Source organism: Panthera pardus, unplaced genomic scaffold, assembly GCF_024362965.1.
Source record: "Panthera pardus isolate Hobbes unplaced genomic scaffold, ASM2436296v1 HiC_scaffold_9, whole genome shotgun sequence".
NCBI lineage: Eukaryota > Metazoa > Chordata > Mammalia > Carnivora > Felidae > Panthera > Panthera pardus.
The window spans coordinates 5,567,620-5,582,675 of NW_026527024.1; the positions used below are offsets into that span (position 1 = coordinate 5,567,620).

The following is a 15,056-nucleotide window of genomic DNA, read 5'->3' on the forward strand; positions in this document are numbered from 1 at the left end:
TGGTCCCGGTGTGCTGTCTCTGTTCTCAGTCTGCTCAGCCCAGAGCCTCGGCTCACTGCCCAGGGTCCAGCTTGGTCTGTTCCAACCTCCATCACGCCCTTCCTGGCGCTCGGCCATCCACTGTCTGTGGGCTTCGTGGGCAGTCAGGGCTTAACCCCCCTGGAATTTTAGTTCTTAAATTGTTTTTTAATGTTTATTTTTGAGAGAGAGCGTGAGCAGGGGAGGGGCAGAGAGGAGAGGGAGGGAGACACAGAATCTGAAGCAGGCTCCAGGCTCCGAGCTGTCAGCACAGAGCCCGACGCGGGGGGCACGAACCCACGGACCGCAGGATCGTGACCTGCGCCAAAGTTGGATGCTCGACCGACTGAGCCACTCAGGCGCCCCTATTTCATTTGTTTTTAAATGTTTATCTTCAGAGAGAGAGGCCCAAGCAGGCTCCACACCATCAGCACGGAGCCCGATGCTAGGCTTGATCCCATAACCGTGCGATCATGACCTGAGCTGAAATCCAGAGTCGGACGCTCAACCCACTGAGCCACTTAGGCGGCCCAGCCCGCTGTAGCGTTTTAGATTAGCACGTGGGGCTGGATTCCCTTGCTGGTTGGAATAGGCAGTCGATTCATTTATTAAATACCCATCAGCGTCTCTGTACCAGGCTCTGTGCCCAGTGTGAAAACACACATGTGAATATGACGGACCGTGGTCTCGCCCCTCACGGGCCCGCCGGCTGAAGCAGGGAGGAGGGGAGCGGGTTTGCGGCCGGAGGTGGAGTGGCCAGGATGTGGTGACGCCTCATCTGTGAAGGCTTCCGCTGTGACTCCGGGGTGAGAGTGCAGGAAGGGGGCCTGTGCTGCTCTGTCTTGCAGGATATAAGGAGCCCTGTCACTTGTCAGCAGCTCTGTGTTACGTTTACAGAGTGGAGTGCTGTCTACAAAAATGTCATGTAAAAGTGACAACAGTGGCAAGCACTGTGAACTTTTGTTATTTGCTGGGTACTGTCGTAAGGACTTCGAACACGTTCTTTCATCTTCTCCCACGAGAAACGGGCACCGTCGGTATCCCTGCCTTCTGCAGGTGAGAAGACGGAGGAGCCCTGAGAGGCCTGCTAGGTGGTGGGAGGGCTGGAGGGCACGGTAGGGAGCCCGACCCGCCGGCACTGCCCTCCGCCCGGCCGGCCTCTATTAGTTAGTGCCTTTCCGAGAGAGGACCAGCTGGAAGGTGGACTAAAGTTCTGGCTCAGTACGACTGACGAAGAAAGAATCTGGGGGCCTCGTTCGATATCGCCAACATTTGAGCGCCCGTGTCTGTCGGCGGTTACGCCGCAAGCACGTGGCTAATTGGTGGAAGAAAAGGTCTGGGAAGAGATGAACGTCACGATATTAAGATTCCAAAGGGGCAAGACTTAGGATTCCGCTGTATTTTCAGTTTAATACCACAAGCGTCTTTAGAACGTGAATATTTAAAATAATCTCCCAGGAACGTACCTAGTTCTCAGGCAGCTTGAAATTTTTATTGAAAACTAAGCACATCAGTTTCTCTTTGAGTTCATTCTCGCGATTCAGTCACTTTCCTTTTACAAATGGACGAAGGGGGTTGAGAATACTTTCCCCATCTCAACTCGTGGCAAAGTCAAAATCGCGGGTTAGCGGACCTTCCGCTCGTAACGGGGGGTCCCCCAGTCTGCTTTTCCAGTTACGTTTTGCCTTATCTGTAACGAGAAAAGCTGTCCTCTGGAGGACTTGAAATGAACTCTCTAACGGAAGGAGGAGAGGCTGTGCAGAGCTTCGTTGGGCTGCCGCGTGCGCGGCACTGCTGGGAGCCGCTGCAGCAGCGGGGGCAGCCATGGGGCAGTAAGACACAGTCATGGAATTTATTGCTTGTGACTGGTTTCCGAAGAAACTGAGTGCTTTCCAGCTGTCAGTAAGCCTGGCATGATGTGAGCCCAGTGAGAAAAGTGGCAGTAAGTATCAGGGCTTCGCAAACGAAGTAACGAAGACAGCCGCGTTTGTGGGCGGAAAAGTCAGGAACCTCTCTCCTCTTCTCCTGGTTGTCAGTAAAATCAGGACGGAAGGCGAGGAGAAGTGGCCGCTGGTCTCCACGCAGCCGGGTGAGGGACGCCAGCTTCAGAAGCAGTCCCCCGAGGCTTCCTCCTGTATCTGGGCCGCGTTCGGCCTTCGAGGACTGGATGACGCAGAAGTAGATGCTGGGGGACCGGGTCCTGCGGTCACTCGCTGGGATGGGGTGGCAGTGGGCTTGCCTGATGTAGCAGAGGGCAGTGCTCTCTGGGAGAGGCTCTGAACACTGGCCAGCTGAGACTTGGCTTTACCCGTGCTGGGACTGGTGACACAGTTCTGAGTTCAGAGAAAGTTCTCACAGTGAGTGCTGCTGCTTTCCAGCTGTGAACTCAGCACAGGACTCAGGGCTAAGGGGAAGGAGCCCCAGAGGACTCCCTTTCTCAGAAAGTACACTGTATTCTTTCTGTCCTTTCTGACACTGTCTCCCTGTGTCTGTGCTTTTTTGGTCAGCTTGTTAACTTAGGAGTGACTGACACAGCCAGTGAGTTAGGGGCCCAGATGTTTGCTGACCTTAGTTCAGGATGAAAGGCTGTCAACGATCAGTGGTGTAATACTTCCGACCTTGGTTATAATTTAGCACGCTCTTCCTTTTTTTTTTTTTTTTTTTTTTAATTTTGTTAATGTTTGTTTATTTTTGAGAGAGAGAGAGAGAGAATGTGTATGAGCAGGGGAGGGGCGGAGAGGGAGGGAGACACAGGATCCGAAGCAGGCTCCAGGCTCTGAGCTGTCCGCACAGAGTCCCATGTGGGGCTGGATCTCACAAGCTGTGAGATCATGACCTGAGCCGAAGTCGGACACTTAACTGACTGAGGCACCTAGGCACCCTATTCCTCTTTTATTTCTGATTTTGTTTGAGTCCTTTCTGCCTTTTTTTCTTTTTCCTTATGAGTCTGGCTAAAGGTTTATTAATGTTGTTGGTTTTTTTCAAAGAACCAGCTCCTGATTTCATTGATCTCTTCTATTTTTTTTTTTTTTTAGTTTCTGTTTCATTTATTTCTGATCTAATCTTCATTATTTCCTTCCTTCTATTTAAATTGTTTTTTAAACGTTTATTCACCTTTGAGAGACAGAGGCAGAGCATGAGCAGAGAGAGAGGGAGACACAGGATCCGAGGCAGGCTCCAGGCTCTGAGCTGTCGGCACAGAGCCCTACGCGGGGCTCGAACTCATGAGCTGTGAGATCGTGACTTGAGCCAAAGTTGGACGCTTAACAACTGAGCCACCCAGGACCCCTGTTCCTCTTTTTTAAATGAAAAATGTGACAAATGTCGTGTTACAGCGAAAATTAGCAGCAAGCACGTCATTCCTACTGGAATATTCGGTGTAGGTGAAGGGGAACGGAAGCGGCTGGGACACAAAGGACCGCAAGGAGCATGGCAGGGGGCGCGGATTGGGAGTCCGTGTGCGCTCAGGGTAGGAGACACCTTAACTGATGGGAGGTACGGAGAACGGGGACGTGAGGGTGGAGGGAGGGGAGACAAAGCTGGCGGAGGCCCCTGGGCAGTGGGAGCCGCAGAGCAGGAGCAGGTGAGAAACTGCTGAGGGACACTGATGGGCCAGTCACAGTTAAATCCGCACGTTCGGCGATCCCAGCTCTCATCTGGCAATACTCAGTGGTCTGTGGAGCCCGGGGGGCAGGGGTCCCTCCACGGGCCATGCACGGGACCGGCAGCTGGCGAGAGAGTGAAGTAGGGCAGGAGAGAACCAAGTTTCTACACCGAGGGTAGCTTTCAGGAGAAGCCTTTCCGTAGAGATTTTGCACTTTGGCCGAGACAGAAGCATAGAGTGAGCGTTTTCCATACAGATGGATGAAATACGAGACATGGAAGTTTGTGTATAATGTGATGGTTTCCAGAACTCAGAAATCTGAGTTGGCCGTAGGCTGTCATTTCCATATCTAAGTCCAGGGAAAATACGGTCTTTAGGATCCCCAGCTCTAGTCATTTTGATAAGATTTGTGTCGTGGGTTGAAACTTCCTCTACTTCATTTTCATTGTGTTATGAATAAAATGAATCCTGTGGGAGTTTTTAACTTGTTTTTCTTGAGTATTGAAATCTCTGGTTAAAAAAAAAAATACAGCAGAACGGTGTCACCATGGGCACCACGGTGTCCCGAGTTTCCGTCGCCTGGGCTGTGAAATGGGACGCACGCTCCCACCGTGCTGTGCTTTCGTGAGCTCCGGTGGTCGGGGGCTCTGCAGAGCCCGGTGTGCGGTATGGAAGCCACAGGGGACGGAGGCGGCCGGTGGGCTCAGGGCCCAGGGCCCACCGGTCCTTCCTCTGAAGTAGACGTTCATACGGTATCGATGCTTGACTGGCTCACATTGGCTTTACCAAGGCGGCTTATTTAAGTCCGTGTGAATCCCTGCAGTTGGTAGTCACTGGGGGGGTTGTCTTTAATGCCGGCTCAGAGACGCGGGGGCTGAGCATCTGGGTAAGTAGCACGACGTGTCTCCCACAGTGGTTGGCAGCAGACGACACCTTAGCCTCGGTTCACACCCGGCCCTGGGCTTTGACTCCGTCCTCCAGCCTCCCGACCTGGCTCTCCCTGGGCTGCGGGACCAGCCAGAGATACAAGAGAAGTGACACTGAATCCAGCTACCCGGCACTTCCCCAGGCCGTCCCCGAGTCTCCCTCTGCCCGGCCCGCCTCGTTGCTGCCCCGCACCCAGCACGCGGCAGGCGCGCCGGCTCCCTGCAGGTGGCCCTAGCGCCAGCCCGGGTTTGGTGACTTGATCTCTAAACCTGTGGCGTGATTCTCAGAACGTGGATGGACCCGGGGTCTCCAAGAGTTGGCTCGGACCCCGAAGCTCTCCAGGCCGGTTCCCTTAGAAGCGGCCCAGTGGTGACAGTCCTGCTGAGGGGCCGCATCTGCACCCAAGGGGCTCTTCTGGAGCTGGAGCTCTTCACGGAGGCCGTTGCGCTCACTGTGTGCTGTTGTCGCGGAGTCACGGGTAGCGCAGATGGTTACAGGCAGAAGGAAGGGCACCGCAGTTTGCAAAAGTATTTCCAGTGTAGTGGTGATGTGATGGCACATTTAGAGCAACTGAGTATTAGTAATAAAATGATGGAAAAGGAGTTAGACATTTAAGGTTAGGAGGAAGGAGTGTGACTTTTTTTAAAAGTTGAGAAATACTGGTGGAGTTTCAAAGAACAAGATGTTCTTAAGTGAAAATTATTTTGATGGTATGTATAATTAATGAATTCTTTCTGGAGAAGTGAAAGAAAAATTGTGAGGCTTTCTTGAAACGCCTCACCAAAAAAAGTGCAAATGTGGTACTTTTAAAAATCTCCACGGGGGCTCCTGGGCGGCTCAGTTGGTTAAGCGTCTGACTCTCGATTTCCGCTCAGGTCATGATCTCATGTCGGGCTCTGTGCTGACGGCAGGGAGCCTGCTTGGGATTCTCCCTCTCTCCCTGCCCCTCCCCTCCCTCAAAAGTGGATAAATAAACTTAAAACTCTTTACAAATACTTACAAGGCCAACTGGAAATTGAAGTACTTTTAGTTTTTCCACGTAGAGTTCTAGCGAGAAGTACTTACTGAAAAACGTTAACCTGGAGGAGGTCATTGACCCAGAGTGTCTTCTCCAGTGTGCAGTCTGACTGTGTGACATTGCTCGTGGAGCAGTATGGTTTCCTAAACCTTTCTCGTCCTGTTTCACCAGAAGTTGCTGATGTTTATTATGGTTCACATTCATAGGCGTGGCTTGTGGTTGTGTTAAAGAGGTAGCAAATTATAGCACGATCGAGAAGATGAATGCCAGGGACGCCGAACGTAGACATTTGGTCTTTTGGGATTAATGGGCAAGAAGGGTGGATAATTGCACGGGTGTCTCTAAGCTTAAAAATAATGTTCTTGTTCTGCCGGAGCGCTCTGACAACCGGGAATTGATGTTTTGGTGCCGCGGCTGATGTCGGCCCGTGGGTAGGGCAGGATCCCCCGTCTGGGGGACGGCGCCCCCTCCTTTCCGTCCTCTCACGCCGTCCCGTCGTTCCTCAGGGCCCTCCGGAGTTCCCGCAGCACACGCCCGGGCCGGTCCCCAGCACCTTCAGCCAGCCCCCGCGGCTTCCCCTGCAGGACCAGTGGAGAGCCCCGCCGCCGCCGCAGGAGCGGGACCCTTTCTTCTTGGGAGGTAAGGGGCGGCCGCGCGGCGGGGCGGAGTTGCGGGCGGAGAGGAGCCCCGACGCATTTGGGCTTCGCCCTGCCCCGAGCGGCGGGGCAGCGGGTGGGAGAGGCTGGTGGCCGGCGCGTCCCCCCGGCCTCGCGAGGCCCCCGGAGAGGAGTGGCGGAGCCCTCCTGTCGCGCTGGGACGCGGCGGCCCGTGGAATCCAACCCCTCTCCCTGGGGTCGTGCCCCCCACGTGTGTGACCTTTGTTCGCCGTCACACGGTCCGGCGGCACGCGGGCCCGTCCCCGCGAGCAGAGGGTGATGCCGCGCGCGCTTCAGTTTCAGGCGAACCGAGGTTCCCGAGTCATCTCTTCCTGGAGCAGCGCAGCCCCCCGCCGCCGCCGCCGCCCCCCACGCTCCTCAGCGGCGCGCACCCCGTGCCCGCCCCCAGCCCCCTGCCGTTCACCCAGCCCGGGCCAGCGTTCAGCCAGCAGGGCCAGCAGCCCGTGTTCCCCAGGGAGAGGCCCGTGAGGCCAGCGCTGCAGCCGCCGGGGCCGCTGGGGATCCTGCACTTCAGCCAGCCGGGCTCGGCGGCCACGCGGCCCTTCATCCCGCCGCGGCAGCCCTTCCTGCCCGGCCCGGGCCAGCCCTTCCTGCCCGCGCACGCGCAGCCCAGCCTGCAGGTATGCGGGGGAGGGGCGCCTCGGCGACCTGGGGCGCGGGGACCCCGTTGGAAGAGCCAGGGCCTCGCCCGAAACGCGCTGCTTTCTCGACAGGATCGTTTATCTCCTCGGCCGGAGAAATGCAAAAAGCGATGGTCAGCTTTGGGGAAATGAAAACATTCCGAGAGGCCGTACTGCTGATAAAGTTAGGGCAGGCTCTTTGCTCCTCGTCGCAGGATTCTTAAAGGGGTTTCCAGCGGAAGTAAGGTTCTTTGTCCACTTAGGTTCCTGCAGTGGCGGAGCAGAAAGATTCTGTGCGCCGAGGGGAAGGAGAGTGTCGCCGCGGCCCGTTATTTGAAAGATTTGAGTGCCCTCTGCTGTGGGTCACGCTTCATGGGCTCCTTGAGTTCCGGGAGCTCTTGCTGGCCCCTACTTTCTGCCTGTCCTTCAGGTTTACTGTAAAGACCCATCACGATGGTACGCCCGGCTCAACCGTCTGGAAACAGACTACCCAAAGTGGAAAAAGGAAAACGATTATTATTTAGATTGCTAACGTGCGATAAAATGTTTCTTCTTTGAGTAGAAGTAAAAGGGACTTCTTTGAGTAGACAGAATTATTCCCCCCAAAATGAAGAAATCCCGTCCTGTAGGAAAGGTCACCACCCACAGGGGGGCGCCCGTGGCTCCCGTGTCCCCTCAGCGGCGCGCCCTCCTCCTGTGCTGCAGCTGTTCAGTTGGCACAGTAGTGTGAGCTCCTCTTCCCGGCTCGCTTTTCTCTGCAGCATTTGAAAGTGCCTTGCAGGATTACACCTTCCGGCTGTCGGCTGTCGTTAGTTTGGGGGCATCTTTATCGGTCCCGGTACGTGGGTGTCAGAAACTGTGCTGCCGGCAGCATCCTTACTTGTTTCCTTAGATCCCTGGAATTTGGAGGTTAAAAGGACTCAGCGCAAATATAAGGTGTAAGAGATCGCTTTTGGCTTGTTACCGGGTTTTAGGTGATACGACCTCTGTCGGCAAATCTAAGATGAAATTTCAGTGCCCTTCAAGTTGCTGGTGTCGGGGGTTTAAAGAAACGGCCGAATTGCAGCGTACCTAGGAAGCGCGTTTGTAACTGTTGTCTGTCTTTGTTTTGGCACCAAGGGGCCCCTTCACCCGCCGCTGCCCCCTCCGCACCAGCCGCAGCCGCAGCCGCAGCCGCAGCCCCCGCTCCAGCCGCAGCACCAGCCTCCGCTGCAGCCGCCCCCGCAGCACCAGCCGCCCCCGCAGCCGCAGCACCAGCCCCCGCACCAGCCGCAGCCGCACCAGCACCACCACCACCTGTCCGTCCCTCCGCCGCCGCTGATGCCCGTGTCGCAGCCGCACTTCCGGCCTCACATCCAGACGGCCCAGCCGCAGCCCGGCGGCGCTCGGATGCAGTGTCCCCAGCGCCAGGGGCTCAGGCATGTAAGTGGCCCGCTGCCTTCGGCTGTCTTCCCGGCGCACCTTTGAAGGCGCGGAACTTAAGGGGCAGAGCTGGTGAGGCCGCGTGTTTTCCAGCTCCGCTTTAATTCCCGAAACATGGGTACTACGTTTCTCTGAAGGGAGTGTGTGTGTCAAAGACTGCCTAGGAAATTGATTTTCTTGACTGCAGGAATTAATGAAGTCCCTTTTGTGCTGGGAAGACTGTATTAGCATTATTTACTTCTTCATCTTATGTGTGTATATCTAGATCCTCTTATTTTTTTTTTTTACATTTATTTATTTTTGAGAGATAGAGACAGCACGAGCAGGGGAGGGGCAGAGAGAGAGGAGACACAGAATCGGAAGCAGGCTCCAGGCTCCGAGCAGCCAGCACAGAGCCCGATGTGGGGTTCAAACCCACGAACCGGGAGATCGTGACCTGAGCCAAAGTCAGCTGCTTAACCGACTGAGCCACCCAGGCGCCCCTAGATGCTCTTACAGCGGTGGATACCATTAGTGGACACATAACGTTAGGAAACCCTGCTTTTGGGCGATGGCCACTCTGTCTTAACTACTGCCTTTTTTTGTTGTTGGCTGTATCGTCTCTGCGTCCTTGTGCTCTGCATAAATAAATGGGTTCAGGTGGAGTTGACTGCACAGCCTCTTGCTAGGCACCATCTGAGTTCCTGGGAAGGCAGCAGTGGACAAGAGACAAGTTTCCTATCCTTGTGAAGCCTGTATTTAACTGCGGGAGGTCATCAGTGCATCTGTGAGGACACAGTCTCAGGTGCCCTCAGCAGGTGTGCTGTGTGGCCTGTCATTTATCGAAGGGAGCTATGGAGTGTGCATTGCTTTAAAAATAAAAGACAGTAGTCATTGCTATTGCCTGTCCTCCATTAAATAACTCTATAAAGAGACTAATGGTTAGAATTGTGGGCCAAGGTCAGATAATTGGGCTTTCCTTTTAGTACTCTTCCTTTGACCTTGAGCTTCCAGGGTGTCGCTTAGCTACTTTTAATCTCAGTTTTTCTCATACCTGCTTTCTTTCTTAGAGTAACGTTGAGACTAACGATACAAGAAATGAGGAAGGGGGACCTTGGTGGCCCAGTTGGTTGAGCATCCAGCTGTTGATTTTGGCCCAGGTCATGATCTTGTGGTTCATGGGTTTGAGTCTCATGTGGGCCTCTGTAGTGACAGCCTGGAGCCTGCTTAGGATTCTCTCTTTCTCCCTCTCTCTGCCCCTCTCTCCTCACCCTCCCACCCCCCTCCCACATTGATAGATAGATAGATAGAGAAGTAAATAAATAAACTTTAAAAAAAAAAAGAAAAGAGGAAGGAGTTTGGGAAAGATGCATTGTAATTTAGACTTCATTGTGTTAGAGCAATGGCAGACTGTGTCCCTAGCCTTGTGCCCGTAAACATTGGCCTGCGTGCTCTTGGAGCTCAGTGCTCCTACAGCCGGCTCCTACCTCTAAGCTCCTCCCAGGGTCGTGTCTCTGTTAAGAATCCCAGGGACGAGCATCACTAAGACTTTCCCCTCAGATAAAACTTTCAAGCACGTTTCTCACGCAGAGAGCAGTTTTTCTTAGGATGCTGACTTATCGCTTCGCCCTTTTTCTTGTGCCGCCGTAAATTCCGGGACCCAGTGCAAGTGGTGCCAGTCATCCTTTGTCGGCCCCATCAGTTCTGCTAAAAGCGTCAGTCCCCACACTGAGGCACCGCTACAGCCAGCTGGTGTAATTTCCATTAAAGAGGAACTTGTCTGTAGGCAAATATGATAGCCTTGACCGTCCTGATCCTCAGCATAATGGTGTGCTGCCCCAGAGCGCAGGAACACTGATGCGCGAAGGCGAGTGTTCACCGGGGAAAGCTGTCTCCACCCCAAAGAGAACTCGCTCACTAATTAAAATGATTTTTACCATGTTTTCATCCACTAATGTGCCTTTTTATCTTTCTCCCAAGTATCCAGTTATAATTCGACTTCTTTCTTCTTGTGATAGAACACAACTTCTCAGAACGTAACCAAGCGGCCAATGCAGCAAATGCAGCCCACCGCTCCCAGGAACAGTAACCTGCGCGAGCTACCGATCGCGCCGTCGCACGTCTTGGATATGGGCAGCAGTCGCTGCTCCACGGCCTCGGCTCAAGTGAAACCTGTCATCAGCACGTCGCCACCCTCGAGGCCGGGGGCGGGGTCCAGGGCCGCACCGGGGAAGACCGAAGCCAAGGTCAAGCCGCTCAGCCCTGTGGTTCAACCCAAAGAAGAAGCAAAAACAGAACCAGAGGTAGGACTTTGTTTATTAAGAAATAATTTGGGCCCAAACAGGAAGTCTTACAATAAACTTGTACTTCTTAGTTTACTCTCGTCCGGCGAGTTTTTCGTAAAATTTGGCCACGGTTTTTCATCTGGCTCCTTCTTTGAACCCAGCAGCCTTCATGGAGGACACGCTGTCATTTCCACGTGTTTACGGTATCGGATTGCATTTGTGTTTTGTGCATTTGCACGTGTTGCCACAGAGCCTGTCCCCTCCTCACGGGAGCGAGCAAATCACTTCTGGAGACGGCCAAGATCGTAAATACCTGAGGCGTTACGGCCCAGCCGGTCTTCATAATTACTCACCTCTGCTGTTTTAGCACAGAAGGCCTCGTAGACCATTCCGCATCAGTAGGCGTGGCCGTGTGCCGGTAAAACTTCCGACAGAACCAAGCTTCGGGCCGGATTTGGCTTGAGGGCTGTCGTTAGCCGATCTCGGACGTAGATGTACCGTTAACGTTTCTATGACTGTTTCTCTTTGCCCCGCTACTGGGAGATGGGGCCACTTTGACCTTTGGCCTCGAAACGAGATTTTGCGGGCAGCTTTCTTTTGTTGTGAATTCTGTGTATTATCAAATAGAATAAGTCGTATAATAAATGCAGGACAGTATTTTCCATGGTTTCCCACTAAGATCTTACTTGTACCTCGACTTCGTTTTGGTCACTTGGTTACTTTTTGTTTAGGAGTGGCTCAGTGTTAGTACGGTGTTGGTCATCAACTTTTTAATTGTCTCTTGTTTACTATTAGTAAAATCTGTGGTTCGGACAAAGCCCTGGGGGCCACTGATCAGTAAAAGAAACGGATCTGCTTGCCCGATGCTTTGTGTGGTAGGGGTTTGTGTGGTAGGGGTTTAGTTCCGGGTTGCTCCCCAGAAATGCAGATGCAGAAGTTGAGCGGTAGCTGTCAGATGGAGGTTCTCACCGAGCGGCTGGGAGTCTGCTGTCGCGCGGGTCAGCACCACACCCTGAAACGGCCCACCGTTGCTAGCCGAGGCGTTTGTGCCTGGCAGGTGGGAAGAGGTCAGGTCAGCATGAGGAAGGTCCACCAACATTTTTAAAAACGATGTACGACACGTAGTAAGTTAGTATCACTTGTTAACGTGACATGATGAAAGGATAAGAGTTTCATTACTGGCACCTGGGTGGCTCAGGCAGTTAAGTGTCTGACCCTTGATTTCCGCTCAGATCATGATCTCACGGTTTGTGGGCTCTGCTGACAGCTCGGAGCCTGCTTGCGATATTCTCTCTATTGTCTGTCTGTCTCTCTCCCTCTCTCCCTCTCTCCCTCTCTCTCTCTCTCTCTCTCTCTCTCTCTCTCTCTCCCCCTCTCCCCCCTTATCCCTCCCCCCTCTTTTGTCCCTCCCCTGCTCTCTCTCTCTCTCTCCAGAATAAAAAAAAAAGTTTCCGTAGATAACAATAGAGGCATGAAAGAATGAGCCACGTTTAGTTCTCTTTCAGTTGAAATTGGGGGCTGGGGTCAGATTTTCCTAATAAATTATTGCTACCAAACGAGGAATGTGAACCTCAAGTAGAAATTCTGAGTTAACGTTTACAAAGACCACGTTAGAGAAAGTCTGACTTTTTTGGTTTTAAGATCGATGTATGAGAACGTTATGTAGATTTACTGACCGGATAGGGGTAGTTTATAAAAAGGAATTTTGCTGAAAACTTTATCCTGGTTTTAGTCGTATAGCTAGCGCCTGCCTTGTACGTTGTGACCTGATTTAGTTCAGAAAAAATGAAGTCACGTAAGTCACATTATTTTCACTGTGACAGTGGTTAAATAAAATGAGAAAAGTGAGCTTTGGGCATGTCGCTAGCCACTCGTTGCTGTTCTTTTTCACCGTAGTTGATCTAAAAATACAGGCTTCTGCGGAAGCTTTCTGTAGAATCCAGCAGGTGCCATGAATGCGAAATGAAACTTGCGGGTAGCCATAGTGTGAGTCGAATGTCCTTATTTTTTTGCTTTTAATTTTCTGTACACATAGAATGGGACCAAGAGTAAAACGGTTTTCCTTTTTAAAAACTCTTAGGTAAATGTGGTTTATTTTCCTACTCTCATCCAATTGCTAATGATAGAATAAAGGGAAAATCCACTTCCAAGTACTTTTACCTACGTACTTGTGTACTCGAACATACTTCATTTGACTGTTGCTTGTTTGGGAGAAACCTTAGTGTTAATTTTTCCTCTGTTGATGAAACAGTGGGCCCTGTGGCCTTGCCGCTCTCCCCCAGCAGTCTGCTGCTCCCTGAGTGCCCGGCCCCAGTGCCTTTGGGACAGCCGTCCCCGTCTTACTGTTCTTCTGCTTTTCCCTTGCTCTGGACGCCTACCTGTGTAGCTCTTGTCTGCCTTCAGTTTGCTATTTCAGACCTACCTTAGATTTTGAAATCAGATGGCCGAGTTGGTCGGAATTGCTTCTGAAACGCCAGGCCAGTCCTGATGAGGCCCTGACTCTGTCCTGTAGGTCAAGTGCGTCGGCTCTGGGTGTCTTCAGCTGCCTTTTGATCTTCTTCCCCATTTCTTAAGATTTATTTGTTAGTAGCTGAAGTGTAGAGAGATTAAATCCTATTATGTTCTTCTGTAGAAGATCTCTGGATGAGGGTATCTATGATTTTTTTTAGTTATAATTTTTAACGAATGCTTAACTTTTAATAAACTTTCTTCATGGGATGCTCTGCCTGAAAGTTACTGAACTTTTTCAAAGATTTCTTTTGATAGACTTTCAGAATGGTTTGGGGCTGGCATATTAAAGGCCTTCCTTATATACCATTAATATTCCAATACTGCAATTGGCAGCATTTTGATTCTGAGGAGAGTGCATGAGTTCAAGGTCAGAGAGATTGACTTGTGCTGTTCATTATAACCAATTATTCTGTGACAAATGAGTTTGAGATCAGGCTGAAAATTCTGTACGAAAAATCAATAGTTCTAATCAGGCCCTTTCAGATCATTTATACCCACCTTTTGTTGGTTCGTCAGAGAGGAGCCAGATAAAACCTGTGTGACAGCACGGTCTCCCTACTGTTGGCGTTTCCATTCGAAACATATTTTGATATCTTAAATGAATAGTTTAATTGGTTTCAAACTTGTAAATGAGTGGAAATTTACATTATTTCGTTTTTAATATTCTGATAAGATTTTCCAAATTAGCTTTAGCTGTGTAATTTTTTTTCCCCTCCCCAGAGGAAAGAGTTCTACTTAAAGTCTGTAAGCAGATTTTGAATGGCTTTTTGCAGGCCCTGAATTGGGCGTATTTGGAAAGTGCGTCTCCTGCGTGGTCCCCCGCCCCGGTTCTGCACAGTAAGCCGGGCGTGTTTTCTCTTGCAGTTTCCCGATGAAGATGAGGAGACGCGCCTCTACCGCCTGAAGATCGAGGAGCAGAAGCGCCTCCGAGAAGAGATCCTGAAGCAGAAGGAGCTGCGGCGGCAGCAGCAGGCGGGCGCCAGGAAGAAGGAGCTGCTGGAGAGGCTGGCCCAGCAGCAGCTGCACCTGCCCGCAGCCTCGGCCGAGCCGGACGAGCAGGCGGCCTCACCGGCCCCCGCCAACGGGAACCCGCTCCTGCCCTTCCCGGGCGCGCAGCCTAGACCGAATGTGAAAAACAGACTCCTTGTGAAAAACCAGGACGGCCCCGTTTCGAACGTTCAGCCCAAAATGTCCAACTTTGCGCCGGCCGGCGCTCCGGGGCAGTACCAAGGACAGCAGACGAAACCGCCCAAGCACCCGAGGCAGGCCAGGGCCGTCCCTCAGAGTCCGGGCCCGCACAGGGTCCCGCAGGGGAAGCCCGCGGACGCGGAGGGGCCGCCACCCCCCCTCGCAGAGTGCTCGAGCCGCCCTCCAGGGCCGGCCCCCGGACGCCAAGCCCGGCGCCAAGAGGACGGTCATGCACCGGGCCGGCAGCGGCGGCGGAGACGGGCCGCACGTCAGCTCCAAGGTCAGGGTGATTAAGTTGTCAGGCGGGGTAAGTTGACGAGGTCACCAGCGCCTCTTGGAATCTGCGCCTCACGTACAGTGTCCTCGTCCCCAGGGGAGGGTTGGAAGAGGGCAGCCTGCTAGAATCACGCGGTCCAGCCTCTGAGCGCCCGAGTCCAGTGGTCGGGGTTGTCGTAAGTTCCCCTTCTGACCTTCCGGTTCCCCCGGGTCTTCACGAAAGGCCAGCGTGGCAGCCCCAGGGCGGATGCTTCTCAGTTTTAGCTTTTCCTTTCGTAGGTAATTTGTGGCAGAATCGCCAAGTTGTTGTAAAAATTAAGTTCCCTTCACCCGCAAACAAGTACCTGTTGTGTGTAGCTTCAGATTCAGGGAGGCCCCACGGCTGGGGGACAGGCCGCTTCTCAGCAGCGTTGTCTCCAGGACTGTCATCTTGTGTGTCCGAGCTGGTCTCTCTCGTTTTAGAAGACAGAGGCTTAGCAGAGTTCTCCAGGGAGGCCACGTGGGTCGTGTGGTCCCGGGGGGAGCGCAGCC

At 52.8% G+C, this 15,056-nt stretch overlaps 1 protein-coding gene across 1 annotated transcript in view; it reads left to right on the forward strand.

The window, feature by feature from the left end:
- The window catches only part of RBM33 (RNA binding motif protein 33), a 139,080-nt gene that overhangs the window by 87,459 nt on the left and 36,565 nt on the right, over nucleotides 1-15,056 (forward strand). The window contains 6 exon segments of the mRNA XM_019424900.2: nucleotides 6,074-6,206; nucleotides 6,521-6,864; nucleotides 7,984-8,286; nucleotides 10,284-10,568; nucleotides 13,926-14,408; nucleotides 14,410-14,556. Coding sequence (XP_019280445.2) covers nucleotides 6,074-6,206; nucleotides 6,521-6,864; nucleotides 7,984-8,286; nucleotides 10,284-10,568; nucleotides 13,926-14,408; nucleotides 14,410-14,556 — 1,695 coding nt within the window.